The 26,951-nt window shown below is 47.3% G+C and overlaps 1 protein-coding gene across 1 annotated transcript; it reads left to right on the top strand.

The window, feature by feature from the left end:
• Positions 1 to 1,843: 1,843 nt before the first annotated feature.
• On the top strand, positions 1,844 to 23,241 carry CD80 (CD80 molecule). Its single transcript, XM_059825583.1, has 5 exons — positions 1,844 to 1,931; positions 14,756 to 15,094; positions 17,732 to 18,013; positions 20,049 to 20,174; positions 23,135 to 23,241. Exons 1-5 carry the CDS (start codon positions 1,844 to 1,846, stop codon positions 23,239 to 23,241), a joined length of 942 nt encoding a protein of 313 aa, XP_059681566.1.
• The last annotated feature ends 3,710 nt before the right edge of the window (positions 23,242 to 26,951 follow it).

Genomic DNA, 26,951 nt, shown 5'->3' with positions numbered 1-26,951 from the left:
TTTTCTTCTCTGAGTACCATGAAAACACTTGTATGTAAACACATGGTCCTAGTGTCATCTGCGTTTGCAAACCATGCCGGTAGTCCTGTTAGAAAAATGCATGGGTAGAGTACAAATGCACAGGATTTAAATCAGAGCCCGAATCACCAAACATGTGCGCTAGAAACCCCGCAATGGAGAGACACAGAGTCCCAGTCTGACTCAATAGCAAACTCCTCTCTGCCATTTCATACAGAATAACTTTATTCTCTACAGAAAAGTTGTAACCTGTTCCTGTTCTGCTATTTGATTTCTCTATAGAATACCTCCTGGTTAGTTATGTCAAAATAAAACTCTGATTTGTATTATTATCCAATAAGCCCAATTCACTTCTACATCAGTACACCTACTGCAGCTAATCCAAGGCAGCTATATTGAAGAAAAATTGAAGCAACACAGTGGCAAATAATTTGTGATAAAAAGGATGCATTTGCTTTAAATCAAAGTAATTTAAATCAGCAAGCCAGAAATCTGCATTTAAATAAATTATTTTAATCTTGGTTTGCATTTGCACTTTATTTTTTTTCCTTGAAGAAAATCAGGTTTGCATTGATGTGTAACCCTCTCGCTGTGATTATTACAGTTAAGTATAACCCCGTATACTATACCGGGGTTTGTTTTATTTTGCAGGAGGGTGTGCAATATCTGTACAAATCTACACCACTTAACACACGTTTACTCCCCCAGGCTCTTATTTCCTAAAGCAGTTTGTTTTTCTGCTCAGGATTTGCTGCAGACTGGTTTTGTTTGACAGCTCGGGTTCATGAGGGCTCTGTCCTTCCAGGCTTTAGAGCAGGGACAGCCCACGCCTCTCCCTGCCCTGTCCGGAGCCGGGGTGAGCAGGGATGGGAGGAAGGGGGTGCTGGTGGGTGCCATGGGCAGGCGGTGGGTGCCTCCTGGAGCAGGAGGACCCGGCGCTGGGAAGGCAAGTGTTCCCTCTGCCTCTCCCGCCAGGGCTGATGGATGTTCTCTGGAGCCCGTTTGGTCCTGCTGGTGCATCCGGCAGCTGATCCCTGTCCAGGTGCTCGGCCGTGATGGCCAACACCTGCAGCTTAAGTGGTCTTTCTTACATTTTCTTTATGTAGCTGAACTTGATGGCTTACATCCAGCCGGGCTCAAAATGATGGTGTGGGATTTTTTTAAATTTCAGACGTGATTTTACAGGATTATTCCCACAGTAGCGTCAGGTGTTTCACTTAGCTGCATTTGAAACTCCAACTCGAGAAGCCCTACCAGTGCCAGCGCTGCCCACCACTCACACTCGACGCCCGCCAGTCGCGGGCAGGGCCCTTTTCTGCCCCCTCGGCCCGAAACCCTCCTGCCCCTTTGCTGGAGGTGCCGCCAAACCGGCACCGAGGGGTGACGGCGGCACCGGTGCGGGGCCCCGGCTGGCGGGGGGGCAGGCGGCACTGCAGCCTAACGCACGCCCCGCGAGGAAGCCGTGGGCGGGCGTGAGGTGACTTATGAGGCTGAGCGCCCGCCCGCTGCCCGGCCTTCCCCTGCGCCTCGGCGGGGAGTCAGCGTCTTGGTGGCCCTGCGGCCGGAGCCGGGCGCCCATGGCCCGGCACTGAGCCCCCTGCCTCCTCCCGCCTCAGGGGGTGGCCTCGGGGCCACTTGCCTGGGGAAGCCGCAGGTACCCCGGGGCAGCGGGGAGGGAAGCGGGGCAGGCTGGGCTTGTTCTTGTGTTTTTGGGGGGTGGCAGCAGGCAGGAAGGAGGGGAGTGCAGCGGCAGGTCCTGTGGCTTCTTGGGTGCCACTGCCCTCACCGTGTCCCCCTCTCCTCCCAGCCCAGGAGCTACAGGAAGATGGCGTGCCTGCCCACCGTCCCGCCGGCGCTGGCCTTGAGGAAGTGGCTGGGGCTCGGGCTCTTCCTGCTACTCTGCCTCAGTTTAGGTAAGCGGGAGCGGCCGTCGTGGGAGTGCGGGAGAGGGCGTGCCGGGCCCAGGCGGGTGGCATTGCCCGCCTGCCGGTCTTTGGGGGATGGCGGTCCCCAGGGCACTCGTTCTGGTGTCTTCTGCCAGGGCTGAGGCTGGGCCAGGGCTTGGGGGTGGCTGGCTCGCTAACCATGGCAGCGAGCGCTGAGGACCCATGAGATCTCGGCTCCCCAGGCCAGTCGTGCCAGGCTTCCAGCTCCCAGAGGGGTGAGGTGGTCACCCACCCCAGCCTGAGTGAGAGCAAGGAGGGCATTTTCGGGGCAGCTGACGTCCACAGCGAGCACGTGGTGTGGCCCCTTGGGCTTCAGTGGCAGGGCAGTTTCTGCAGTTTTTTGGGTCGCTAAAAGTGAGTGTGCGGTAGGGAAGACAGGGCAGGGCAGTGAGTTGGAGGGCCCTCCGCTGCCCGGGCAGCGCAGCGCACAGCCAGTGTTTTCTCCCTCAACACAAGTCCCTGTTGAAGGACTGTAAGGGCTGTCCCCCTTCTCCGAGGACCTGCCACAAAACGTGCTGAAGTCCACAGGTCCCCCCTGACCTCAACAGGCTTGGGATGAGTCTTCTCAGCCGTGTGAAATGTTAACCCTGAAACCACACAAAAGTCACTTCATAGCTGGGATTCATTGTGGATGCAAAATAGGTTGCGCTTATTGGCAATTTTAGTGTTTCACTGCAGCTAACAATACTCTGGAGCAAACCCAGGCTGAACTGAGGCTTTGATTAAAAATCAAGTGATGCAAAATTAGGAGTTTTTCATGCTGATGTTGTGAAACTGGGAGATACTTGATGCTGAGTTTCATTTTGAGTTTCAGTCTCAGAATCTTAAAACAAAACTGGGAGAATTTAACAGGGATTGAATTTCAGAGCTCGGTTGTAAAGAAACCAACCACCTCAAAGGCCACTTGTGAGATCTCTGCTCTCCTGTCTTCCCCCGCACCCCTTCCCCTCCCTCTGTGCTTGTGAAGCACGTGTCAAGCACAGATGTATTTTGCCTGTACTGCAATGGGCAAACAATGTCATGTGCAGAACTGTTTCTTTCTCTGTACTGTAAGATCTTGTTGTATGTTATTAATGTAATTATGAGCATGTGGTAATTAGCCAGTCATGTAGTTTCTCTAAAAAGGATGCTGATTCCAAGACCAAAGATGGGCAATACTTGGATATACAGTCGATGCATGCTAATATCCAGTACTAGAAATACGAGTTTGATAATAGAAAACTAGGTGTTCCTGTAGTTGTACTTTTTTTGATATGGGTTACTAAGGGAATGATAGTTTATCCTGCTTTCCATCTCTCCATCTGTTTCTTTAGGCTCCTGCTCGTAACTTTCAAATCCCCTGCCCAGTTTCAAACAAATTTGACAGGGAGGCAGAGCTGGCGGAGATGTGGCTTCCTTATCCACTGCATGGAAGCCCCTGGCTAGCCACAGGCAGCACCTGAATAGCCGGAGCCCGTGCTGCCCCTCCTTGTGCCCAGCCAACAGAAAGGGCAGGAGGCAGCTGCAAGGGGGCCATAGGGAGCGTGGTGGCACCGAGGGCTTGGGAATGGGCTGGGAGACGTGGGGAGAGGTCCCTGGGCTGGGAAACACAAGGCACAAATCCATAAGCCAGCAGGGCTGAGAAGACTTCCTTCTCCAAATCTAACCAATTGCAAATTCTGGGGTTTAATTCTGCAAGAGGCGGAGTGGAAAAATTCAGGGGTTTAATTCTGCAAGAGGCAGAGTGGAAAAAAAGCTTTTTTAAAAACATTGTATCAGTTTTTGGAGCATAATTGTTAGATGCTTCCCACACAATGAGTCTGTGGAAGTCCTGGTGCCACAGTAGCGGGTTGCTTGGCAGGCTGACAAGGACAGCACATCTGATGCGCTTTCTTTCTCCCTCTTTATGCACATGTACACACCCTGCCACCTTTCTCTCCAAAAAGAGGTATTCCTATGTTAGTGACCCTTGAAAATACATGCTACAGTACCCGCAAACGAGTGGTTTTAAAAGCTTTACTGGGACTTGTAGGTGATGCCTTCCCTGGGTCACCCACGGGGACCACAAGGACCAACTTCTGACCTTGTTGTGGCAAAATGGTGAAGCCCAGAAAGGGAGTCTGCCATGGCCCTGCCAGTGACTTGCCACGCATTGTTAAGCAAGTCACCAAGGGCAGCATTTACAGAACTGACCCCATGTGGGACTGGTCATGACCACATCGAGGCACAGTCAAAGCTGGCAGCCAGAGCCTGTGGCTACATCTTGCATCCTTGGGTTTAGCCCAGGTGTTCTGGTACTTGCACACCTCTGTGCCGTAGCGCTCCGAAATGTCAAGTAGCATGCTAGGATGAAAGCAGGTGCTCTCCATATGCCCTGTGTGAGTGAAATAGTAGCGTAGGGAATGCCAGGATGAATTTTTCCATCATAGCAGAAGGCAGCTTTAAGCGGGTCTTAATTAAAAAGGATGATTTGAAGGTTGTATTTCATAGGAAATCATGTATGCCCAAGCTAGGTAGGTACATTTGTTTCCCCTTGAATTGAGTTTTGCTACTCTGGGGTTCACCTGAGATGACCCACTGAAATGCCAGTGTAATTTAGAGCTGCTTCTGAGATGTCATCTGCTGCTGGAGACACTGATGTACATGAACACCTTGCTGTCTCAGCACAGTGGAAAAATGGCAGAACAGCCTTGATTACAGCCTTGATTACAGCACAAACTTATTAATTTACAGTCTGAACGCATTGCTGGTATCCCCATTGGTTTGGTTTTTCTCCTGCCATTACACCTTCACACCTACCTACGAATATCAGGATGTTCTCGGTCCCAGTTTGTTGTGTTAGGAAAATGTTGCTGGAAGTCACGCAGTATGACCTTTCCCTGCCCTGTGTGCAAACGTGGCATAGGCACTGATTGCAGGGCCCCGGCGAACCCAGGTTTTGTCCACGAAGTATTCCTTTTAGGCTTCCCTGGATTCTTTTCATCCAACTGGGGACCATCTAGTTCTTGGTTTCTTCCCAGTGGTGAAATTTTTTGGGAAGTTTTGAGGAAAATCCCTACAGCTTTCTGAGTTATTGGAGAGTCGGGGGGCAGGGGGAATAGCCACTTCCCTCTGCACTGTGAGCAAGCACTGGCTCACAAGTAACTCACTCTGGGAATCCCCTCTCGCATGTTACTGCCAATAAAGAGTTCGGAGTGGAGCTGGGTTTCAGAAAGGGACAAAGAGAGTTGAGAACAAGAAAGATTCCCTGTTTTGTGGCCACCCCCAAATACTGAAGTGTCTAGCAATGAGCTTTAGGTGCTTGGCGGCTAATTTCCATGCCAGGACTGGTATGGGTTGTGCCCAGGGCAGATTTCATGGCGGAGATGGCAGAAATTTTTCTTTACGTACCAGATTTGCCCACTTGATCACTCAATGCAAATTGAGTTTCTGTCTTATTGCTCTTGCAGCCTTCAGATGTTTTTTTAATTTCTTTTTTTGGATGAATTTCTGTCTCCTCCTGTTCCAGACATGCAGAAAATAAATGCCTTTGGTTCAAAAACAAGAGCAGCAGAACTAAGGAACTCCTTTTACTGTCTGTCTGTCTATCCAGAGTGAAACCTGCTGTAAGAGCTTGTCTGAAGAAACAGAAACCCAACTAAAGGCTCCTGCTTTTGCTTATAGACTGTTTTATTTCTTCTGTTGTGTTTTTTTAAATGAAAGAATTCTTTAGAAAAAAACAGAGAAAATTGAACATAGACAAGCTACATTCTTACACAGGCAAAATACGGTTATACGCCTGCATACCGAGTTTGTAAAGCTACCAGTCGAACCTTCCTTTCACCCACATTGTTTCTTTTTTCCAGTTAGAGCAAAATGAACCCAGATAACTCCGGTGAGCTAATGTTACTTTGAGGGCAACAGCTTTTTTCATTTCTTGGATCACTGAGACATTTGTAAACTTTTTGCAATGTGAATGTCAGACATTCCTGCATTTAAACATGCAAAGTTTGGGGCTGAAGTTTTTACGCACTGCGGTAGGTTACCAGCAGAAGTTGCCACCCTGTACGCCCTCACACCTTTCCTGCTCGTTGCTGCCTCAATTTCTGAGTTACAAGCGTGTTTTAATGGGTGTAACTAATCTGACATAAATGAAGGCTGCCACTGACGGAGTTATCCCCCTGCCTCGCTTGTGATGAGTTACTTTTTTGCAGGGGTCAGCCCACTCTCTTCAGTGCCGGTCTGCTTTTACACCCAGCACTATGTACCCCGGAGTGGGGTGCGGACAGGCAGCACAGCTGAGGGGGCCAAATGGGTCGCTGCCACCCAAAGGTGCAGTCCTGCTCCTCTCTCCTCTGCTTCTGGCTGCATGATGATCCCCTCCTTTGCACTACTTCTGGCATATCTCTGATCCTTGAATGAGCTAATTCGACTCCCAGCTTAGCAGAATGTTTCTTTTATTTTTTCCCTTGTTTTACACCAATGTGGCATATTGAACCAGCTTCTGGACAGCCTTGCAAGGAAAGCAGTGGGAGCTCTTGGGATTGGAAGGGGAAGAGGAGCCAGATCACCTCCGCTCGTATGGGGAAGGCATTAGATCAATGCCAGTTTGTCGTTTCTCGTTTGGCTGCTCCCTGAGGTTGTGCCAGGCTGTTTCTCCACGTTCGGAGAAACTCTCCTTCCTTTTAAATGTGTGTTTCCTACTGTAAGCGCTGCGCTTATGTTGGTGTGGTATTTTTCATGAGGTGGCAAGGCAAATGTGCTGAATGCAGTGAAGGTTGTTTGCTTGGAGGTCGGTTTTGTTTTTAAATAGATTATGTTTAATTGTAGCTGTTCTGTCCCCTTGGAGGGGCATCACCATTGGGAGTCTCAGGAGGTCATTTGAGAATATGTAAATCTTTCCCAACATGGAAATGCCACAAGCTTTGCTTCTGCTTTTTCACTGTTATGCTTTTAAAATATCATTGGTCCCAGGGGACTCCCTAGCTAAAAATAAAAGCGCTGACTGCTGGCTAATGGTGGCATCTCCAGCTATACTGTGCTCAAAAGACGTTCACCTTTTGGTGAGCCCAGAATGCTACTGTATCATATAAAAAGTTGTTAGAAAAGACCATCGAGGCAAGCGTCTCTGCGCACCGCTGCTCTCGCCATAGCAGATACCCTCCGGTGTAGTTTTAAATGCCCAGCAAACAAGGATTTCATCACTGTGCCGGGGGAAGTGCTTCAGTCTGAACAGACCTTGCCGTCAGACACTGCTTCCGAGCAGCGGAGAGAGCCCTTTCCCTGCACCGGCCCGCACTGTGATGCTCCCAGCCAGTGCCTCCAGCGGCCCCTGCCCAAGTCTCTTATTTCACTCCCTCTGCAGCTTCTGTAGCTTTCAGACACCTCTGCACCACTTTGGTCTCATTTTGTTAGTCATCCGCCAGTTAATTACCATTCGCCATGCTGCACTCTTATACAGGGCTGTTTAATCTCTCCTCCTGCCAGTCCTCCAGCTGTGCGGTTATCGTCAAGGTGGTTGTCTGCAGAGCGTTCATGGGTTAGTGCCTGAGCAGGGACCAGGTTTTTATAAAAAGATAATGGCTGGCAGGCTGGTAGCATTGTTAGCTGCACTGGTGAATATTGCTATGGCTGTGGGCAAGTACTTTAGAAGAAAAAAAAAAAAGTAATTTTTCTAATTTTGAGTGGGCTTGTGTCAGAGGTATCATACTTGATTTTCCTGGTTACTGGGCACTTTCACCTTCTGTTAGTTTCAAGAGTGGGCTGGCTACTTGGGGAGCATGCGAGACAGCGAGATTTAGCAAGCACTGAAGAAAACTGAGGCCTGAAGCAGTGGGGAGGACCTCAACTTCAAAAGCTGTGCTGCGAGGACAGCAGTATGCATGGCAGTGGTACTGGAGGAATTAGGAAAATGATCTGAGAACATCTTCAGCTGGGAGATAAATATAGAGGAAGTACAAAGTGATCCAGGCAGCGAGGGAGAGAGTCTGCAGAGGAAAAAATTAACAGATTTATTTTTGTCTTTGTGTGTGACAAATCTCCCCCAAAGGTCTGTCTTACCCAACTGCCACATCCAGTTTCTGCCCCCAAACTGGGAAATCCTGAGAGTGCTGTGAGCCAGTTGCAGGAATTTGATCTCGAAAGGAACTAAAATATGCAAATCCCCTGAGGACATCCAGATTTAGTGTGTGTCCCCCCCCCCCGCCCTTTTTTATTCTACTGGGGTCAACCACTTGCGTGCTGGGAACGGAGAAAGGGGGAAGGTTCAGAAAGACTCTTCCCTTCACTCCTTGTCCCAAGTCAAAGACGTCCTTCTGTCCCCATAGCTGGTGTCCCTGCTGGTATGCAGCATGGGAGATAAGCAAGCCCTCCTTCCTCTCCTCCCTGACCAACACCCATGTAGAGGGCTCTGCGGCAACAGGGAAGATCTTAAGACACGATATAGTCCCCATCCCACCCCCAAGTACTTTGGCATCTCATCTCTAGCTCCTTGCCTGGATCTGACATCCTGGTTAGTGCCAAGATTAGAAATTTGCCAACTGACTTAAGAGTTGCTATCTTACTCATGTTATAAACAAAGCAAACTGGACATGCCCAGGTGGTGGGATTGTCCTAGTGTGGGGCAGTGGTGATTCAGAAAGCAGTAGATCTTTATCTCAAGAAGTACTGAAACCGAGCTTGGCACAGCGAGAGCAAGAGGGAGGGGTACTGGCTGGCTGGAGCTGCCCCAGCGCTGCAGCGAGCCCTGTTACCGAAGTATTTCAGATTCCCTTTTGTCTTCTCAGCTAATTGCCCATCGTGGAACTTTTTCATGATTAATGGAGTTTCCCTCCCTTTGAAGCCAGCGTTTTGACATAGTAATGATTCAGTAACAGCGCTTCCTTTCATTCCCCATCTGGCTGGGTTGCCTTGCTGGATTTCGTGGCAAAAAGGCAATTGGGGGGGGTGAAATCTGCTTTCTGGTGAGTAGCAATTAAGACTGGAGAAAGCAGAGTGTTCAGTCTGCAACCTGCAAAGGAAACTGTAGTCGGAGGGAGGGCTTCAGCAGGAGTACTGGGTGTCTAAGAAACTGGGACCACATCAGACACCAGCATGTGTTGAGAGTGTCCTGTGAACCACTCTAAAATGAGTGTTACCTATCGTAGTACATCACTGCTTATCAAAGTATGCTCAGGGAGACAAATAAGATTGATAGTTTCATTTGTCATCAATAGGGCCTCAAGTTAACATGCTGCTGGGAAAAAAAATGGGATTAGTGCACACCCCTGAAGATGGGCTGTCTTTCTGTCTATAGATGCAGGAAGGTGTCCTCTGTTTTTCACAGCTGCTTCATGATTTAAGGGATTTCTTCACTAAATGCTTTGCATGTGAAACAAAACAGCATTAAAGGAATGCATGGAAGGAAGGCTGCTGAAGGAGTCAGGCACCAAAACACCATGGGGATATTATAATCGTTGCCAAATCACGCAGTATAAAGCTGGGTGAAGCAAGGTTACTCTTTTGTTTAGGAGGAATGTGGCAATGTGAAGATGGGAAGTGCATAAAGCCACGTAAGGGGTGCCATGCCCTTGCTATACTGCTCGAAGCAAGGCGCCCCGAGGTTATGGTGCAGAAGCAAGCAGAGGTGAACTTTTAGAAAAACTTCTTTAAACTGTTTCCTTACCTCAGGCAAACCATGACATCAATGACATCATTGTAAACTAGGATTAATCCCATCACTTAATGGCCACGGGCACGCTTGACTAGCATGAGTGGGTACAAGGAAGCGAGACTGAGCGAAACCACTGCCGAATGAAGTGTGTCACTATTTTTCTTCAGGACGCCTTCTCTTCTGCTCCTCTTTCTGACCGCATTTGGGATGAGTAAGGGAACATGACCTCGCAAGAGGTCACCGTGACATAAGCGAAGCAAACTGGGTTTGCAGCTGCTTTGCTTTGCCAGAGCAGCCTAGAGCAGCTGAAGGGTAGCAGCAGGCCTGTGGTTCATGACCGGAAGGTTGGGCTTGGGTTTGTACGGGGGAAAAGGGCCGCTTCTCCTTTCTCTGCATGCCAAGACCTCCCTTCACATGCCTCCACTTGCTGAAGTGGAGTCTGGGTAGAAGGAGCCTAAGAGGCTTGCCAGGCATTCGTGCCCAGGTTAATACGCAGTCACGGATTCCTTAAAGAGGACGGCCTGCAGGGCCTGCCAGCACCCACTTTTCTGTTTCATCCTATCTTTCTCATTTCACGGGGTCTTTACAGCAAAATGCAAAGGAAGGCAATGATTTTTTGTGCTGCTGAAGTGCCCCTATGTCTCCACATAGAAGTTATGTGGGCATCTAATGGGGTCTTTTCTGTGATCAGTGTATTCACAGTGTCACAACACTGATTTAGCTTAAATACAAAGCATTTCTTCATGTAGCACAGGACATTTGCTGAATTTTAACTCCATGGAAAGTTTTGGGAGAATCTGATTCCTCACTGGTAAAATCACCTGGCATAAAGAAAAGGACAGTGGAGAGTGTCTGGTCCTTTAAAGACTCAGCTTTTCAAAATTTCTCGATTTTTCACCTGATTATCTGTCTTGCTTGGAAATCCCCGCAAAATACAGTCTTGTCCTCAAAGGATAAATCCTGCAAGTTTGGGGAAAATGTGCTATTCACAGAAAATGAGGGACCTGAGCTGCAGAATTACCCGGGGACTGTCGGGTGTGATTCGTGCGCTGACCCCAGGGGACAGCCGCCAGGAGAAAGCCACAGCTCCATGAGACATGTTTTCCTCATCCGCGATGTTCTGTAACAATCTGGCACAGCCTGGTTACCAGAAGTGCCCTCGCCTCACCGCGACGTGGTGTGCACCAACTCCCAGAGCTGCTTGAAGTCCCTTTTTCCAGCCCACAGGCAGGCAGAGGGTGAGAAAGGTGCCGGTGCCCCAGCAGAGCGGGCGTCCCAGGTGCATGGTCCTAGGTAAAGTCAGTGAGGCCAATAATTTAAGAGCAGAGAGAGCAGCTGCTGTTGCAAAGATAAAGAGGGGACCTTACAGAAAAAAAAAAGCAATGCAAGGCTCTTTTGACCCTCCCAGTTTTGGAGGGCCACCGACAACAGAGCTTTTTGCAGGACTGTCTGTCGAAAAAATGTGCAGATCCACTGTCTTACCTGCTGCTTACACAGCGGGACAAGGGACTCCAGGCCCACCAAGAAGGACCTTTACCTTCATGTACATTGCTTTGTGGGTTGTGTGTGGAGTGAGGTAGATCAAAAAAAGCAAAGCAGTTCAGAAGGGCAGAGAAACGGGGAACAGAGGGGAAAGAGAATGGCTTTGGGTTTCTGTTCACCAGGAATTATCTGAAGGTTTCCAACAGTTCAACACTGCTTCTCTAAAGTGTGGCCTGGTCTATTACTTTTACAGTCAAATGTCTCTGCAGGGCTTCTGTCACAGAGGCAATCTGCTCTCCTGTACTGCCTGACCGTACATGTGGTCAGGATAACCAACCTCTCTGTGGCTGGGGAATTTCTGAAACGTGGCTTGGGCAAGGAATGAAGGAAATAGGGATACGGGCTCAACAGCATTCCTGCTTGCTAACTCAGAGCAACCACAAAAGCATGGTTTTCCTCTACACTCGCCTTTCTGTTCTAATTAGCCCTGCCATATGGGGCATCTGCAGCACAGGCATAGTTTGAATGAAACATGTTTTTCTGCCCAGGGAACAGAAAGTCAGCCCTTTCATCGTTTCAGCGTTGCCACACACCATGGGCTTCCAGTGATGCAGTAAGGTGCGTGCATAGCAAGAGAGTGGGTGGGCTTCAGGGGGGGTGGGAAGAGGAAAGAAAAGTTATTAAAAATTATTTCCACAGTGGATACCTCTGCCACAGCCTGGTTAAGGAGAGCATTCAGCACAGTAATGGGAGAGAAATGAATTTTCATTTTTGCTTTGCAGTTCACCTTTAAAGTGAAAGGGGACTTTTGTGGGGCTGAATGACTCTTCGTGGACTTTGGTTCCTTCAGGCTTGGAGCATTCAGGTTGCAGTTTCAAGGGTGCAGAGCCTTTTAAGGGTAGATGTGACATCAGCAGGAGTTTCCAGCCCCTGCACATGTACTGCTGAGGAGGTTTTTGTTCTCCTTTTGGTTGCAAAGGAGACTCTTAGGGGCAAGGCACGGAGAACCTCATGCAACACATGATGCGATGTCACCCTGACATTTAATGAACGCCTACTCTTCCCCCATTGCTGCAAAAGAAAATAGCAAATTGTCTTTATCAGGCTCCACAATCCCAAAGTTTGACTGGCTGCTCTTGCAAGCCTCTCCAGCAATAGTAAAAGCTGAACTGTGAGAACAAGCGAAGATGGGGTTGAGCGAAAAAACACACACACTCACAAATGCATGCAGACACGCAGGAGGAGGAACTTCAAGAATCACAGCCTAAAGTGGGCTGCTTCTCAGATGAACAGAAGGAAATGCTTTTCACACAGCACATAATATAAAACTGTGTAACTCATCGTCACAGGATGTTGTGGAAACCAGAAATATATGTGCATTCCTGAAGGGGCAAGAACTATTCCTGAAGGTCTAGCAGTAGCGATTAAACTGCTGATGTCAAGAAATCCCTAAATTCCTGGCTGCCAAAGGTTGGCATGGTATGTCAGTTCTTATCCCATGTGGTGTGGAAGAACTGTTTTTTCTACCATTTTGCTACCAGTTGCTGACTGACACAGGTCAGCAGTCTGAGTGGGCTCCTGCTCTGCCCCAGTCTGGTTGCTCAAAGTCTGCGATGCATTGTAAGGGGAAGTACAGGTAGCGGGGGAGAAAAAATTGTGTTTGAATCTTTCCCTTTGGAAGACCAATGAAGTGGCTGAATGGAGGGAAACCCGTTAAAAGTTGCTCATTTAATTACATAATCTATTTTATTTAATTAACATTAAAACATTCCATAGTGTTGCCAGGTCCTCCCCACTATTTTTCAGTGTGTTTCCTACAGATTTAATGTAAAGGATGTAAGTAGGACAGGGGTAGGTGTGCTACAGGGAAGGCGGGGTGAAAGCTTATTTCATGTTCTGCCCCAGGCTCTCAATGTCTGGGCTTAACTTCAGGAAGCAGCACCCAATGCTGCCCCAAGATCTGGCTGTGCCAGGGCACTGGCTGAGCATCTGCTTGTCTCATTCCAGCACCGGCAGCTGCAGGATTGCGAAGCACTTCATCAGAGTGTGCCGCTGGGCACAGGTCAGCAGGCCACAGGGGTCTCGCTGCTGGCTCTTTTGGACATTTCAGCTGCATCTGAATATGACAGCACTCCGGTGACACCCCGAGCGCTACGCTCTTTGCCTGTGTACAGCGTGGCTGCGGTTAGGCATTAGCAGTGGCAGTAACATGTGAGCCAGCATCAGCCAGACTTTGCTGGGAGTGGGTGGCAGTTCTTAGGCTCAACTTTGTAAAGTGTTCAGTTCACGCTTCAGGCTGAGGCTTTGCGCGTGGGCTTTCACCTCCACCGATGGCTGATGCTGCACTCTCCCCACCAGTGACACACTGCCTGGTCAGGGCTTTCCCGCTTTCTCTCTCAGACATGTTCACTGAGATCTGTTCTGCAGAGAAGGAAGAGGGAATTTGAATCTTCTCTGTCTGGAGGCTGGCTATTTCCTTGTTTTGTCGCTCTCAGTCAATGGAGCGCAACAGATTGGTATCCCCCTTCCACTACTGGAGATGGGTGCTAAGGTAGTGAGGCTGAGGCAAGCAGGGTAAACGTAAAGCAACCCGACCTTCTGGACTAACAAAGCAGGATGCGCAGGGATAAGCATCATCCTGAAGGTTGCACAGACCCAGGCAAAAGCCCAACCAGCTGCCCTGGCCTTGCTGCAGCCCAGGACCGCACGTCAGTACTGGGTCACTCTTCCAGCAGCAGCAGTGGCTCCTGGATATGGCTGCTGCTTCGCGTGTCAGGTCCTGGCCCCTGCGAGCGCCTACCCACTGGAAAGAGGAAGGGGAATGGGAAAGCAGGGCTGATCACAGGAGTGGCGTGCATAGAAGTCACAGGGCAAAGCAGGGGAATTACTGCTAATCTGGTGAAAGTGGTACCTAATTTCTCCCTTGCAAGGGCCTCAGCTTGTTATTGTAGGCACATGCCTGTATACAAGGTATGGTACCGGCACAGTTGCTGAGCAGGAGTTGGGGAATGACTGTGCTGGTTTGCAAGTAATTCCATGTGTGGCCCATGGGTCTTCGCAAATACAAATTTGTTTTAGATAGACTGTACAAAATTGTTCATTTGCTAATACTAGGAGGCTGATGACAGTGTGGTTGTAACCTTTGTTTATCATTGTAGGTTTGCTTCTATCTTCTGGGATCTTGAAAGGTTTTGTAAAAGAAAAAGAACCCCAAACCCCTAAACTAATAGTCCACTGTGGCCCTGTTTGGCATGCAGGGAACCCACCGCAGGGTGACACAGACTTTCCAAACACTGAGCTCTGAAAAGGGAGAGCAGAGGAGACAGCAGTTTGGGCATGTATGTTTTTATCCCTTTACAGAAATAATGGCAATTCTTTACTCTGAGTGTGGTTTTTTTTAAGGGGCCAGCAAAATTTCTGTTCGGGCAGGTAAGTCTCCTGCCTTTGCCTTCAGTAATCCATGCAGAAATCATTGTGTGCCCACTAGCTCGGGATCCTAAGTAGGACTGGAGCATCACATAAAACGCAATGCCAAAGTAGGCCTCCCCTCAGTGCAGAGCGTAAGTTGTAAACAGCTTGGTGGGTGATGAGGTATATTAGCAGGTGCAGACAGAGCCAAAAGAGGTGAGCTCTATGCAGCAGGTCCTGGCACAAGGCTATACCACTGTCTCACTGACTTTTGTTTGCCCCCCACCTGCAGGCTATGCACTGGAGAAGAAAGTAGTCAAAAGCAAAGTGGGGGAAAAAGTTGGCCTGCCTTGTTGTCATGAAATTCCCAGCTCGGAAAGCCTACATAATTACCGGGTCTACTGGCAGAAGAACACCACGGAGGTAGTGCTTGCCTACGCAGAGGGGAAGAAGATCTCCAAGCATGAGCGGTACGAGAACCGGACAGAGATGAACACCACCAACCTCACCCTGTGGATCTCCCCCGTGGAAATCCTGGACAATGGCCCTTACCAGTGTGTTGTTCAGCACCTCAGATTTTCGCAGAACTCAGTTGTTGTGTGCGATGAGCCTGTCACCCTCTTTGTTACAGGTAAGTGGATTGCCTCCTGACACTTGAGGCTTTCCGGTGCCGAGCTCTGGGGGTAAGAGACACTCCTCCAAGCTTTAGTCATAGTGTAGATGATAGACTTTCATCAGGAAGCCCAGAAGAGTGCTGGAAGGTGTGTTAAGGGACCATTCGAACAGTCTCCACCCTTACCTTTCCAAAGCTACCCCAAGTACAGAAAATTCACCTTTCCCACCACCAGCCCACCGTCCTCCCCTTGATGCCTCCGTCTTGAGTGAGGACCTTTCCCAGGAGACGTCCCCAGGTACCACTGCTGGTGGGTGCCCTAGGCTGCCTCTGCCCCCTGCTGTCTTTTGGGCAAAGCAGAGGCCAAGGCCTTCGTGCACGGGAAGCATCCAAAAGAGGAACGGGGTGGCATTGCCTCTCTGTGGCCACAGCAGCGTCTCAGCCCTGCATCCAATTCCTTGGGAGCCAAGGCTCTCCAGGAGGCTGGTCAGCTTCCCAGCTGCACTGCAGCTCCACAACCTAAGGCTGAACTCAGCTGGAGATTTGAGGCTTTTTACCTTAAATAAACATCTCGAGTTCCTTTGCTCAAAACGAATCTGAATCTTTTCTTGGAGGCTACAAAAAGTTCCATTGACATTATTTTCCATTTCCACACTGTTTCTGTGGTGGTTGGTTTCAATCAACGGCAGAGATACTGGTAACATATATAAATATATACATACATACATTTGAATACCTTTAGCAGCAGAAAGTTCCAGGAATCTTCCAGGCAAGCCAGTGAATGAGCATTCCCCATCTGGAATGAGATCCGTCAGCAAAAAAACCTAAGCTCCTGGGGTTTGACCATTGCCTGCCTGTCTGAGGGCATGGTGGGCATATGTGCAACGAGACAAATTTAGTGATCTTTCTGGGAACTGATATGAAAAAAGGGAAGTGCACTGCCAGCATCCTCTCTAGCCGTGAGGGCTGAGGAGTTAACGGCATGAAAAATGTGAAACAACCGATCTCTTTTCCTCCCCGCAAACACTCCGGTTTCTTTCCTTCCAGAAATCCCCTTACTGTCTTAACAGGCCAGTTGTAATAATTGTGGTAGACTTCTGCTTCCTTTGGAAAAGTGGGAGCAGTTATTGTGGGGATCAGCAAAGAAAGCTTCCCTCGCCCCTGCTGGAATCTGGCTACCCTGAGAGAGGCAGAAAGGTGTCACTCCCTGGTGACTGATCAGGGTGCCTCGGTGAAGCCAGCTGGGAGGTTTGAAGGGACTTTCCAGACTGGATGTCAGTGCTGTATTGCTCAGCAGATAGTGGCTCTGGAAGGAAATCCGGGTCTCTCCTTGTCTGCCACTGGTCAGCCATGCAATGTTCAGCAAGTATATTTCACTAGCTACTAGTTACTCGGTAGCCTAGACCATGGGTTCATGGTCAGCAGAAGCAGACGCGTTACAACCACAAGGTTGTCTGCCTTCTCCCAGCAGTCATGTGGTCAAATGGGGAGCAATCGCAAGCAAAAGCTGCTCCAAAAAGGGTCATTGTACAGTGAGTTGAGCAAGCTGCTGCAGCTCTCTGCATGGCCTTGCCATGGCTAGGGCCTAGCACTTGAGGGGGTGGGCAGGCTACGGACCTACAGCTGGCAGCGGTGGGAGGGAGAATTTGGTCCCTTTGGCAGCAGTGGTGTTTGTGTGACTTACGCCCACCAGGAAGCCACATGCCGAGTTTCTTTTTCTGACTGGTGCCTCTCTTGCTGAAGATGTGGTCCCACGGAGATTTTTCCAGTGGGAGAGTTGCCTTAAACGGTTCCTTTGCCACCCCTCGCCTCCTTGTCCTCACGCTGGGATGTTCACTGCAACCCGTGGGCATCCTCAGTTGCACCATGCATCTGGTTATAGTAACACGGTGAACCAGATTGGCAAAGGGAAGCAGGCTAAAAAGGACACCACCTTTCTTCTTCTTCTTCACGCAAGTTAGTCCTCTCATCCATTTCACCAGGCAGCCTCACAAACACTTACAGCAATACATCTGACCAGGCAGGAAGTCATGGAACAGGCTGTGTGGGTGGGAAACCTCTGAACAGTCTTTGGCAATGAGAAAAAAGTCCAGTGAGAACATGGTCTGAGACGACCTGTATATTGCTATGCATTTTTGCCATGACTAGTACGACTTGGTCTTGCTCTCAGCTGGGCCTTCTGGAGGGGCTCTCATGCAGAAAATGTAATTCTGGCTCTTGTTGCCCATCCCAGCTGAGAGACCAACATGTGACTCACCTCCTTTCCCAGCAGAGGAAACCTCCCTTCCCAGGACACCCTCTGTGAGCTTCTTACTGGGAAGGGACTAATGAGGGAAGGAAAAGGAAATTGTCTGCCATTGCCTGTGATATGGACTTTTATTCAGTCCCGTATTTTTCCTACCTGTTTTATGATTCCTTCTGTTGTTCCACTGTATGTATGTAGAGAGAAATGGGGTCATGAAGTCTGTGTACTGCAAAGGCCAAGGCCATATCCAGCAAGGCTATGGGGAGAACGTTAAGGCACAAAAAATGGCAAACAGATTATGATAGAGGAGGCATGCCCTGTGGGGGAGTCTTTGCTTTGACTATGGGTGATAAGGACTGCAGCCCTTGCTGTAATCTGACAGAATGGTAACTAAATCTTTCTTGCTTCAGCTGACTTCAGTAAGCCGAACATAACAGCAGAAGTAGTCAATACGTCTTGTGAATCAACTGAGATGGTGGTAAAATGTTCTTCTCATGGAGGTTTCCCCAAACCCAAAATCTCTGGAGCTCTCAACAACGTGTCCATGCTGTGGAATGCCAGCTGGGTGTCCGAGTCCAGCCTCAGCCCGTACAACGTCACTGGCGAACTGTGGCTCAACGTGACCAAAGACATCAGCATCACTTGCACCGTTGAATACGATGGCTTTGCCAAGTCCACCAGTTTGCTTCTGAGTAGGTTTTATTAATAGTTTGTGTCACAAAACCATTTTGTTGAATCTGCTGAGTTGCCTTTCTGAGAAAGCAGTAGGTTTTTGTGTATCTGTTCATGCAAGGATAACCCAATGATCCCACCTGTGAGCTGCACACCGAAATATTTCAAAGGCTGTTAAGACAGCAGGGGTGGGAGAGGAGAGTTACGACAGTGAGTGACAAGCAGAGACGGCTCTGTGTTCCTGCTGCTCTACTGTGAGTCACAGCTGGGCTGAGAGGGCAACTGGATCCCGTTGTGATCTGGTGATGTCAGCCTTGGTGGCTCCCACAGGTTGGGGTTGCCACCATTCAGTGCCCCTCTGTAGCAGCACGGCCTTGCTGCCAGTTGTGTGACACAGACCAGGTATTCAAATGGAGGGACTTGAGAAATGTGTGTTCCTTAAAAGCTACAGGTTGCACTTAAAAAGAATTTCCTCATTTAACAAGCACGTTTGTTACTGCTTCAGTGACAGAAACTGTCAGTCGGGGTCTAGACAAAATTCTGCTTTCATACACATATTTAATATAGGGTTAACTCATGCAGAAAAAAATCCATCACTGTGCGTGGCTTAAAAGTGGTAACGTAATAGGTAAGTCTGTGCTTTGAAAAGCTTGAGGCACATGTGGAAACAGCATGAGGGAAGGCAGCACACTACAGTCCGGATGTTTTGCAGTAGAAGGGGATTTGCCAGAAAATTCTTAAAGCCAAAAGGATTATTTTTTTTAATGTTGTTACCAAACAAGTATTCTGAAATGTCTCTGGGTCTGATGTTTTCACTGAGGTAAGGGGACCCTCAAGGGAAGCTAGAGAAGAGCTATTTTTCCTAGGGAATTGTACCTGATTCATCAAGGTACCTTATTCATCAATCTTACTAAAATCAAAGGGGCTTGTGAGGAGAGGTGCCATTCAGCTTCAGGACGAATGCCAGAAACTAGTGCTTTATGAATATTGGTTATTACTGGATGTAGTGTATAATGTCCATAGAGATGGTAATGGAAGAAGGTTATGAATATCATACTACATAGAAAAGGAGAGCAATAAAAAAAGTACTAATAGTAATACACCATTGTCATGCAGACTCTTAGAGGAGGGTACAATCAACAGTGACAACAGCAGTCACAAACCCCCCACTTTTTGATTTTTAAGATGTGGAACCATTCCCATTGTGGTATGATGGAAATGGTCCTCCAAACAAGTCTTTCATCAACATGGAGCTCCAGACAGAATACAGCCTCTGGTAAATGTAGGAGGCAAACACTACAGTGGAGGGGAAGATTGTACAGCAGATCAGGCTAGTGTCTTAGAAATCGAATGATGCTTAATTGTGCCAGATGCAGATGATGAAAATCTCAAGACCTATGAACGTGCACCAAGTCTGTCCCTCCTGTTGAATTAGGGTTGTCCTCTGCTGTACAAGAATAGCCCGTTATCTACTCTAATGTCCAAGTGGCAGAAGGGTCATCTCCAGTGGTGAAAAGCCAAAGGCTCCAGATCCACTGAAACTGAACTCTGCCACAGCACTCTTATCCTTCCATGAAGAAAAAAAGTCTGTTCTAGTCTGTTTAATGCATCATTTTTTTTCTCCATCACCTGTGAATTCAGAGGGGAAAATATTAGGCATAAATCTGGTGAAAACAGTAAGAAAAACTGCAGAGTACCTTTGAGACTGGAAGTTTTCTAGATATGGACTCAGACTTTTCCACCAAGCCTAACCAGTTTCTTTAAAAACAGCTTGTGTGTTTTTAAATATTGCCTGTCTCGGTCCTGTTCTGGACAATGACCCAGCATTTCAGATTCTATGGATGTGTTAAAAATTTCAGCACAGAGCAAATGTGAGGGAATGGAAGAAATTTAGGTGCCAGCTTTGTCTGTTTCTTTATTGAATAGGTAAATTTTCAGGCTGAATATCTGAGTTAGAATTTGGCCAGAATCACCAAAATTCACGTACCTGCTCTTACATGAAAATGCCAATATGTTGTTGGGCCCTTTATTTACATTTTATTTCTTCTGTCTCAGAAAAAACAAATGACTGCGTTGTCCCTACTGTGCCTCCATCTTATAATGTCATTACTGCTTCAAGTATCATCATTATCATCTTCCTTTTGGCTATCACCCTAGCAGCAAGATACCTCCCAAGGCATGGTAAGTGTAGCTCCTTTTTCAAGAAAGTCTTTTACTGCTTATGGAGTTTCTATGTAAAATACACATTTATAGAAACTATACTGACACACTAGATATTTTTGTACCTTCTTCTCATTTCCTTTTTTTTTTTTCATGCAGCATCTACTGTCACAAAATCTAAGTCCAGCTCAGGACTTTCCTACATTTTGTGTGCAGGCAGCACTAGGGTTCAGGTTTGAGAGTGAAGGGGTGACAGGGAGTTTTGACAACAGATCAGACTATTTCCAAAATCAGGGCTATACAGAACTGAAGAGATTCACAAATGTCCATTTTTATGTATTAAGATGCTTGAAGATGCTGAGAATCTTGGTGATCATGATAGATACAGCTGCGCCCTGAGAGTTTCAAAATGGGATCTCTCTACATACCCTACTTAGCCAATCCCTCAGAAAAGTCACAGAGCCAAAGTTACAAAAATACATAGTGCTAGGGCCACAGAAAGGACTTAAGCATAGCAACGTCCCACTTTTAGGAGAACCCCAATCAGGAGAGATGGATTTGTCTTCTTTGTGTGGCCAAAAACGGCACAGGTGAGGTGCCCTGTCCCACCCTATGAAGTCTTCAGTAACTCCAGACATGTCTCCAGGAGTTTTTCAGTAGCAAAGGGGACCTCAAGTATCTCAGGGTTAGCTGGCAGCCGAGTAGATTTATTTTTTTTTGTGGCTCAAAACAAAATCTCATCTGTTAGCTGTTGCTCCTAATCATGTCTAAGCTGATCTAGCCAGAAAGCCCCTGAAGATGTGGGTAGACATCTAACGGAATTATTAAGGCAGCTAGGCGTCCAGCCAGTATTGAAAGTCAACAGCCATAGATGTCCTATCCACACTCAGCAGCTTTGAAAAGCAGTCCTGTAGAAAGACAGCAGGCCTTGCAACACATTATAAATATCACCCAATCAAGTTCTGTCAGGTCACTGGGGAAGTCAAGTCTGGAGGCAAGAATCCCACACTGAGAGTACTCTGTGTTCAGCCCACTTAAACCAGAAGCCACCGGTCTGAGCGTCTTAGCTCATCACGGTCACAGTGGTATCCCCTGTTGGAAAGAGCTTATTTGCTAGGCAGCAGGGACTCAGTTCACTTAGGGACACTTGTACGTTTGTCATGCTTGTGTCTTCTGCCACCTCTTTTTTCAACTTCCGACAAGTTCACTCCCAAGTCAGAGGTGTGGAGGTAGCACTACTATTTTTCTTTCCCCCCTCACCAACAACATCCCTTCAAAATCAAACGTGACCTCTGAGTGAGGCTGGGCTAATTTTCCTTTTGGTGTTTTATCACAAAGAAAGGAAGCTTCTGGAAGGCAGTGACTCTTGGCTACACCTGTGCACCTCCTCATTTTCCACTCATGTGCCCCTATGACACCAGTGCTGATTCTCCCGTGCTGTTCCCTGGGGCTATGTCAATGGGAAAGCAGCAAGCAGGTTGAAACCAAGAAAATCACAGCTGATCACAGCCTGTGCTGTTAGCTGCATGGATAATGAACTTCTAATTACAGGAGAAAATGAACTGGAATTGGAAGATTTGGCTCTAAACAAATATAGGCTGGAAATTAAAAGGTTCCTTACCATTAAATTAGTAAGATTCTGGAGCAGTCTGAGATAGCCTTTTATATAGACATCAAATTGCTTTTAAAGTAGATGTAAAAAGCATACCAATGTGGTAGAATGTGATCACCTGCAACAGCATGGGACATGGCTGCATAAACTGGAATCTCCCTTTCAGTCCCATTTTCCTAATACGCACAGGGAGTAGATTTGCCAAGTCAGGTGGTGCCATTTTGTACAGCCACTTTCCAGACCAGGCGTATACTGTAAGAAACTGAAGCTAGAGCTTCAATCCAACTTCCCAGTTTGTACAGTTGTCATGTTTTGGTGCTGCTGTGCATTGCCACCTGTCTGGGAAGGAAATACCTGTTCTAAGAGTTCTTCCTGCTGGTGTTGCTACAGGTCACATTTCAAGAGATATTGTGGGAGCTCAGAATAGGTCTGAGGGTACTTCTCTTGTTCTGGCATATGGAAAGCTGACTCAGGAGCTGCCTTGGCTAAAAGTCGTTTCTGAGCTCAAAAAGCCATGCTTCAAAGAGCTGATGTGTGGGAGGGAAGAATAGAAAGATAGAGCAAAACGGAAATAAGAATTCTCAGATGTGTGATTGTGGTGGTGACCAAAACATGTAGATGCTTTGCTGAGGTTCACAACTCCCTACTCTGAGGAGCTCACAGCCTATCTTTGCAGTAATTTAAGAATGGAAATGCTCTAGATTTTTTTTTTTTTTTTTTTTGGCTCTTCAATTAATTTAACATAAAGCACCAAGATTAGACCAAGATTAGAGGTCACTTAAAGAATAGCTTAGGATCCATGTTGCAAAATTTGAGTGAGTACAATTTGCTGTAATAGTACAGAGAGATTCAGCTTGAATTATTAAAACAAAAGTCATTCATAGATGCTGAGGGCCTGTTTAATCTGAACTCCTTTTAAAGTACTGAAAGAGTTGGTTGGCTGGTTCTAAAACCAGCGTTCTTCCACTCACTTGGTAAACTGCATTTAGTGACATGTAACCTTTACCGTTATTTCCCTTCTGACCTTATCTTAGCATGTAGCAACCTGTCTTTGTGCCAGGCTGAGGTCCTAGCCCTGTGCTAATGAGAACTGTTTTATCCATATGACACTATATAGGTAACATTTATATATAACAGAACTTTCTATCAGATCAGACTATGGCTATGGGTCAGCCGTATTCATATGTACTGCAGGGATGAGTCCTGCCAAGGAAAAATAGAAGTAACTAGAGCTAAAAGATTTCTTTAATTTCTTCTCTCCTTTCTTCCCACCCTCAGTTATATTTTACTTTGTTGAAGAAGACATTTGGATTCAGCACTTTTATGTCTTCTGGAATTCCAAATACTAATGAGTGATCTTCTTTTTCAGTCTGTTCTCACTGTTGTAAGCCTCAGGATTCAGTGGAAGAGGGTGTGAAAGAATGCATGAAGCCACCCGTGAGCTCTAAAGTGACATCTGAAACATCATCTGTATGACCAGATCGCATTTGCAGGTAGTTTTCTTCACCCGTCTTCTCTTGGCAAAATAGCTTCTCATGCGATGTTAGCTCACAAAACTATGTATGGCTTTTAATATGAGTGTGCGCTGTCCTTTAGGGTAAATAAAAGCAGTAGGGCCCTATTGCCAACAATTCAGATACATGGTGTTTCCCAGTCAGGTAACCAGAGGAATGATGCTCCTGTTGCTTATGGGGCATTGCTTTGTTTGGGTATTTTCAAATTTCTAGAAATTAATCTAGAGAAAAATGTTAGAGCACCTGAATTTCCTGGGCTGCTAAGCTGCTTTCTCCACAGAATGGGCCCTGCATGGATGGCATGCAAGTTTTTGTGGCATTCATTTCCTTAGGTAACAAATTTTTAGGGACTAAATGGGGATGAAGAGAGAGATATGAAATAAAAGGAACATTTGACAACTTTGACTGTGTCTCCTCTGAACCAGTGTAAGGAAGCTGGTTAATATCTGAGAGGTGGGTTTGTAACACAGTCATCCATCTATCAGGATCTGCAGTGACATCCCCTGCCACTGCCCTTGTGCTCATTTTATGGGCTCCTCTACTAAGAACTGGGCAGTCTTTTAGTTCTTGTCCTGTTGGACTCATTTGTGAGCAGCTCACCATTGCTACAGGTCCCACATGTGGCTTCATCCCCTAGAGGTTATTTCTGGCTGATGCCCTGTGACGCATGTGCCTGATCTGAGGCATAAACTTGGGAACGTCACTGATGATAGAAACGAAGGATTGACCAAATGGTGGTGAGGGAGAGGTGAACAACAGAACAACTCCAGCTTTCCCAGTAAGATTAGCAATGCCAGTCCACTTCTGAGGTATCTCCATTCCCTTCAGCAGCTGGAGGAATGGAGAAGGAAAAGTTTCCCCTCTTAAGACTTGCCTAGGAAACACTTGTATTTTAAAAGAAGTTACTTTTGATAATGAGGTGTTGTGAAGGATGGGCTGGGGAAAAGTGTGGCTTACCAAGGTTTTATGACTACAAAACATTATATTCGTTTTGGCTTGAAAGCTCAGCTGTGTTCAGGGCCGTGTCCTCCAAAAAGACATTTCTCAAGTCAAGAGACTTAAGGAAAGATTAGCAGCTAACTGTTCTTATTTGCATCGTTATCCAGGTGACTGCATTTCCTGCTCTCACCACAGCGTGCTGAATTGCCAGGGTAATGCCATAGAGTAACAGCTGTAGAGTCCTGGAAGTCATGAATTTGTCACACTGTGCATTGCAGTAATCTAAAAGCTTAACGTTTTTGAGATGGAAAGGAGGGGAAACTATCATTCGGGCCACTTGTCTCATTTCCAAACTTGACCACCCACTCATGTTTTCCTCTGGGGAAGGCCCTATCTGGAACAGATACTAGAGCCTTGGTTAGCATGAATGCTGGGGAGTTTTGTGATTGGAGTGGCGGGAGTTCACCTACTGAATAAATCCATTCTGCCACATTCCTCTTTTGTTATAAAAGTTTGCCAGGTCTTTTCTGTAAGTGGCTGGTGTTTCCCAACTCCAGTGCCTGGAATGGCTGCTGTCTGTGGACAGGGATGGAAGCTGTGCTTCCCGAGTGGCCGACTGTTATCTTCTAACTGTGTGATGCGCTGAGCCATGTCCTACTACTGCTTAAATAGGGTAGCGCATTCATTAGTCATCCTCACTTCACAGAGGGATAGCACCTCTGTACGGTCCCAAGGTTTTCACAGTAAGTGTTGAGCCAGTCTGTAGCTCACTGTCGTGCTTGTCTTGAGTTGTCTGCTCTGAACAGCTCTGTCTTTACTGTAGTAGGAGCCCTCTTGTGGAGGGCCATGGCAGGTGTTCCCCATTTGTCTCGCCTCTGCAACATTCTGTCTTACATTTAGGATTAAGAAGTGGAGGGAAAATCAGTAAAATCTTTTCTTTGTGTCCCTCAGGTTTCTTATCCTGTGTATTCCGCACTGCAGTCCCCACTGTTTGTTGTACAGCAATGCTTATCGCGTTGACCCTTTGGCTCTCTGAAGGGGGATGACAGCAGTAGAAAACTCTGCTCAAGAAGACTGACAACATAATCTTGTGTGAATGAATACAAAACCCCACCTATGCCACAGAAACTGTGGGGTGGTCTGATTACAATGGGGTCGCTGGAATTCCAACTGGGAGGACCCTCTGTGTTCCTGCAGTGGGGCAGAAGAAGAGTGTTCTCAGCATCGACACACCAATTCAAGAGTTTGGGATCCTCTGGCTTTGATGCTGCCTCAATGAAAATCAGGGGCCCCGCAGCAACGCAGAGCTGGCCTTTGGGAGACCCCAGACCCCGACACACAATCTCAAGTCAGGCTGTGCCTCTATGTTGCAACTGGGAGCAGCTAAAACTTCTTTTATATTCAGCCTCACACGGGTATCTGCCAGTACTGTTCTTTGTGCTGGAAGGACTTTGGATTTGGACTTGACAGTTACAGATACACATCCCTTCTCCTCTAAACAGGCAATAATGCTCACACTTTTCATGAAAAAGCACCTTGAGGTGGGACTATATGCCTCATGCTTATTTTCAGTGCGCTGAGACTTTTTAGAGAATGATACATACTGACAGCACACCTAACAGCTAACTAATATTGCTTACCTACAGCAGCGGCAGAAGTTCTCGTAACCTTTCTCTCCTGAAAGGATGGCCTCGCCAACCCAGGTACCAAGGTACAGCTCCTCCATTAAATTAGTCAGAGATACAAGAGCACATCTGACACAGCGCAGCCCACTGGTGGTGGTGCATGTGAGTGCACATGCGTGCGCACCTTTGCGCGTACACATGCACAAGCTCTTATATGCATTCCTTCCTACCCACACTTGCAAAGCCCCATTTAGATTTCTGTAACAGTGGTTATCTCACATGTGTCTACTGTAATGAAATGTAACTCAGGGCCTTGCTTCATAAACATAGGTCTGCTTTTGTTTGTACATTTGCCTAGGAATACTTGTTAGGGTAGGCTCTCCAGATTCTTGGGAGTCTCTCACAGTGACATAGGGATTTACTTTGTGTTGAATGCTGCTGCTTTCTGCCAGCGTTCTCTCCACCCAGCCAGGACTTGAAGGAAGTTCCCTACAGGATGCTAACATTGGATAGAACTTATCTGATCTGGGTGATATTCTTGCCTACTGTGTAGGAAAAAAGTGGTTTCTCATTTTGAGGGGAAAAGAGGAAAAAGCCCCAAGCCCCAACAAGCTTCCTAAGCAACTCTGCATACTAACCTAAATCAACCCTGCCCTGAGTTTGACAGGTTTGTTGTTCCCTTTTGCTCTGTCCCACTACAAGCTGTAGCCATTCCCTCACTGCTCGATCCATGTATGTAGTTAGCAGGGCAGATCAAAGTCTGAAAACTGAAAACACCATGCTGTCCTCTTTGCAGGATGTTTTGTTGCTTGAGCTGTTTATCTTGCTAGGACACAGCAAACAAATATTCCATCCATTTCACTTTCTTCTAGCAAGTACATATTGACAGAGAAATTGCTGGAGGAAACGTGGACTAAAAGTGGTTTATAGAGGATTGAGCTATGAGAGACTAAGGGATCAAGTCGCTAGTAAAAAGTCAGACACTGCTCCCTTTCTACTCCTGCAGAGTCATGCTGCCCCATCAGCTTTTTTACTGCTTTCCCATTGTATGAAGTGAAATGGGAACTTCAGAACATTCCTATGGAGGGTTTTTTGACAGAGAAAAGGA

This window comes from Gavia stellata, chromosome 1, assembly GCF_030936135.1.
Source record: "Gavia stellata isolate bGavSte3 chromosome 1, bGavSte3.hap2, whole genome shotgun sequence".
Lineage (NCBI taxonomy): Eukaryota > Metazoa > Chordata > Aves > Gaviiformes > Gaviidae > Gavia > Gavia stellata.
This window is presented reverse-complemented; position numbering and strand designations above follow the sequence as displayed.

Excerpts from the sequence above, each read along its gene's own strand:
- CD80 (XM_059825583.1), top strand. The coding sequence starts at position 1,844 with ATGGCGTGCCTGCCCACCGTCCCGCCGGCGCTGGCCTTGAGGAAGTGG. Across the intron at positions 1,932-14,755 it reads GCTACTCTGCCTCAGTTTAG|GCTATGCACTGGAGAAGAAA; the intron begins GTAAGCGGGAGC and ends CCCCACCTGCAG. Across the intron at positions 20,175-23,134 it reads AAGATACCTCCCAAGGCATG|TCTGTTCTCACTGTTGTAAG; the intron begins GTAAGTGTAGCT and ends CTTCTTTTTCAG.